The following is a 3,336-nucleotide window of genomic DNA, read 5'->3' on the forward strand; positions in this document are numbered from 1 at the left end:
ATTGCATAAATGGCCCTTTGTTGCATAAAGGGAGACTCCTGGACTGCAGCTCATTAAGCCTGCCAGAGGAGCTGTGTGTGGCCAACACTAACCTGAGCCTTCCTTCTTTCAGGAGCCCCAGCTGGTGGCTGGAGTTGCCTTTAAGAAGACGTTCTCTTACGCTGGGTTTGAGATGCAGCCAAAGAAGTATGAGTTGCCCAAGATTGCTTTGCTGAACATAGAACTCGAACTCAAAGCCGAGAGACAATGCCGAAGTCCGAGTCAGTACTGTGGAGGTGAGAGCGTGAAGGGGGCCACAGCCAGACCAAACCCATGCCTCTAATGTACAGCAGGGCTCTTTAGGTGTCATAAAGTTACTGCTGCGTGTTTCTCCAGCCCACTGCATGGGTTCCCTTGACCAGAACAGTGATGCAGGGAAATGCTGTGCCGAGCAGTGCGATTTCCTCATGCACATGAGAAATCCCTGGATTGTGCCATGGCAATGTAAAAACAGCCAGTGTTTTGAGCCACAGAGCATCCAGGACTTAATAAACACCTCTTTAAAACAGGGCAAGTTTCCAATCCCCATTGCCTGGAACAAGCTCAAGGCAAAACTCTTTAGCTAGAATGCTAGGGATCAATTAAAAATTCTCAGAAAGGAGTTCCTAACATTTAGCTCTGACAGCAGTGCTGTTACTTAAATCCCTTGGAGCTTTGTATGTGAACAGGAGTGTAATGCTGGCTTCTTGGGCATGTTTTAGCCTGAGAAATTGTCCTGTTTCCCTTAAATCTCTACCTAGTTTCAATTAATAGGTCCCTTTATTGTTTAAACCTTTGTCTAGCAGTGGCTTGTGTGAGTGGCTAGAGTATTCCCCTTCACCCCTGTATGTCTGGTTCACAAAGCCTGAGCCCTGTGGGAAAGCACCAGATAAGACCAGGTAGTACAGGACTATTCCGCTTGCAAGTGCCCAGGGGCTTCAGGCTCTGGACTCCTTGGGCCATGCTGCTTTGTCCCCAAGAGCAGATGCAGAAAGTGGAAGCTGGAGGAAGGATGGGGAGCCCAGATATGCCAGTGGGAACAGCAGTAGGAATGATGCAGGCAACAGTGACTGGGTGGTATCCCTTGGCCCATGGGCCATCTGGCCCATGCACTGCCAGTTGGACAGCCCTGAAGCAGTGCATTTTTTTTCTCTTGCAGTGACTGTCTACTGCCAGTACTGCCTGGGTGACAGTCTCATCGTCTCTGTTTAAACACCCCATAGCCATTGGTGCAGTGTTACTGACCTGTTTCCAAGCTGTGCTGAGCTGTGACTCTTTCTGCCCACTCAGCCTGGCCCTTGATCTTAAAGAAGCACAGCTCAATAGGCTTTTTAATGGACTCCATTTCCTGTTATAAAATGAGCGACCTAAAATTGCTTTGCCCAGTCTGTAAAGCGGTACTGCTGCTGCCTTTGATTCAAATGAGATCTCCCTGCACAGGTGACGGGGGATGGCACAGGCCTGCTTTGTAATGAAACCACCCTGAAAACCCTTCTCTAATCTCCCCTGCTCCCTTTGTAGGATTACCAGACGATCGTGGATGCCAAGTGGAACATTTTGTATGACAAGCTGGACAAAATCCACAAGTCGGGAGCCAAGGTGGTCCTATCCAAGCTGCCCGTTGGCGATGTTGCCACGCAGTACTTTGCTGACAGGGACATGTTTTTGTGCAGGCCGGGTCCCGGAGGAAGATCTCAAAAGGACGATGATGGTAACGTTTGAGTAGAGGGTTTAGGCTGGTGATTAAGTCTTCCTGGTGCCTGTGTGTTGGCCAGGTCCCTCCCACTGCTTAGAGTGACCAAACATGGGGAGCACTGGGTACCAAGATTAGTTTAAAGTCGCCTTTAAATTAATTGATTCTTTGCTCAAGTGGGGAAGGGATTATGGGAAGCCAGACTGAGCAGGGCATGGTACTTAGAGCAGAGCTCCTGTGCCCTGCAGTTGGCTGTGCTCTACACAGTTGGTGTTTTGAGCAAATCAGCAAGATCATGATTTTCAAGGGGTTCAGCTGGAGTTAGGTGCCCAAGCCCCAGTGAAGGTCAGTGGGAGGCAAGCAGCTTGACCCCAGACTGGTAGCTGAGATGCAAGTAGAGAAATGAATCCATTGGTTAGTGAGGAAGATGTTTAACTGACTTCTCGAGTACTGTTATGCCGTGCTCATGGGGTCTTTGTGATGTGACCTGTTGGCCCCAGTCCACTTCCCAGTCTTGGGTGTCCTGTCAGCTGACCAGCTGGCACAGGTAAAGCTGCCATATACCAGTGAACATAACCCCCTTCTCACACAGGAATTTATACCAGTATAACTGCATCCCCACTGGTGCTGACACCTGTACTGCTCTTAACTATAGCAATGTGCACCTAGGCAGTACCTTCATGTAGTCTGTTCCCCTTCTTTCTTCATAGTGGTGCTCCTAGGGCTTGTTCTACACTGGTGGGTGTGTGGGGGGGTGGTGTTCTCTTTCTTGATGGCTATCTTTCACTGTCTCCTCAAGTGGGCATCAGAGCTACAGCCCCTGCCACTCCCTGACTTGTGGTAGGACTTGTGTATTGCTGCCACAGCAGCACAGTTAGCACCTCTTCAGGCTGCTTTGTCTTAAGTCTTTTGATGTCCTTGGTATGCCCTAGCCTCAAGATGGGAGGAGAATGCTCTCATCCCCTGGTGTGTGATGCTCTAGCATATTGCTTCCTGCCACCAGTCAGGTCAGAGGCTTTGTGGCTAGGTGGTCATGAAGAGAGCTACCTTACTGTGTGCATGGATGTGGCTTGTCAGCTGTTTCCTTAAAGCAACACCCTCTCTCCTGCACACTGCAGGCCTGCGGCGGTTCTATTCAGACCAGCGTTAATGCCTTAACAGACGACGTGCTGGGCCAGTGTGAACTCTTTGAGGAGGTTCAGATCGGAGGGGAGAGGTAAGCGCATCTCAGCCATGACCTGTTCCTTGTGCTGTTGTACTTGAAGGGAGTCTTGGGATGTTGCCTGCTGAAGTGTTAGGACTGAGCTGCTGAAATGTTTGAGTTTCCCTGAACGTGTTTGACAGCTGGCTTCAGATGGAAACAAGGCAAACGGATCTCGCTGCTTGTGTGGCCTGGTGGCTGAACCTTGAAATAATAGGATCCATATAGTGTTAAGTGCTTGTGTAGCAACTTTCATCCCAAAACATCCTATGGTGATATGCAAATGACATCTAGGCATCTCTTCTCCCCCCTGTCCCCCCCAAAAAAAGGCAGCCCCTTTTGGGTGTGACTGTCGGCTCTTCCAACATTTCTTAGTGAGTGCAAGTGGAGTTAGGTGCTGTGGTACAGTGGTCCATTGGCTCCT

At 49.7% G+C, this 3,336-nt stretch overlaps 1 protein-coding gene across 1 annotated transcript in view; it reads left to right on the top strand.

The window, feature by feature from the left end:
- The window catches only part of CCT7 (chaperonin containing TCP1 subunit 7), a 30,166-nt gene that overhangs the window by 23,166 nt on the left and 3,664 nt on the right, over nucleotides 1–3,336 (top strand). Inside the window, exon 8 of the mRNA XM_019526457.1 lies at nucleotides 2,830–2,927. Coding sequence (XP_019382002.1) covers nucleotides 2,830–2,927 — 98 coding nt within the window. The remainder of the gene's footprint in view (nucleotides 1–2,829; nucleotides 2,928–3,336) is intronic.

The sequence above is a fragment of the Gavialis gangeticus genome, unplaced genomic scaffold (assembly GCF_001723915.1).
Source record: "Gavialis gangeticus isolate Ggan-Ray unplaced genomic scaffold, GavGan_comp1, whole genome shotgun sequence".
NCBI lineage: Eukaryota > Metazoa > Chordata > Crocodylia > Gavialidae > Gavialis > Gavialis gangeticus.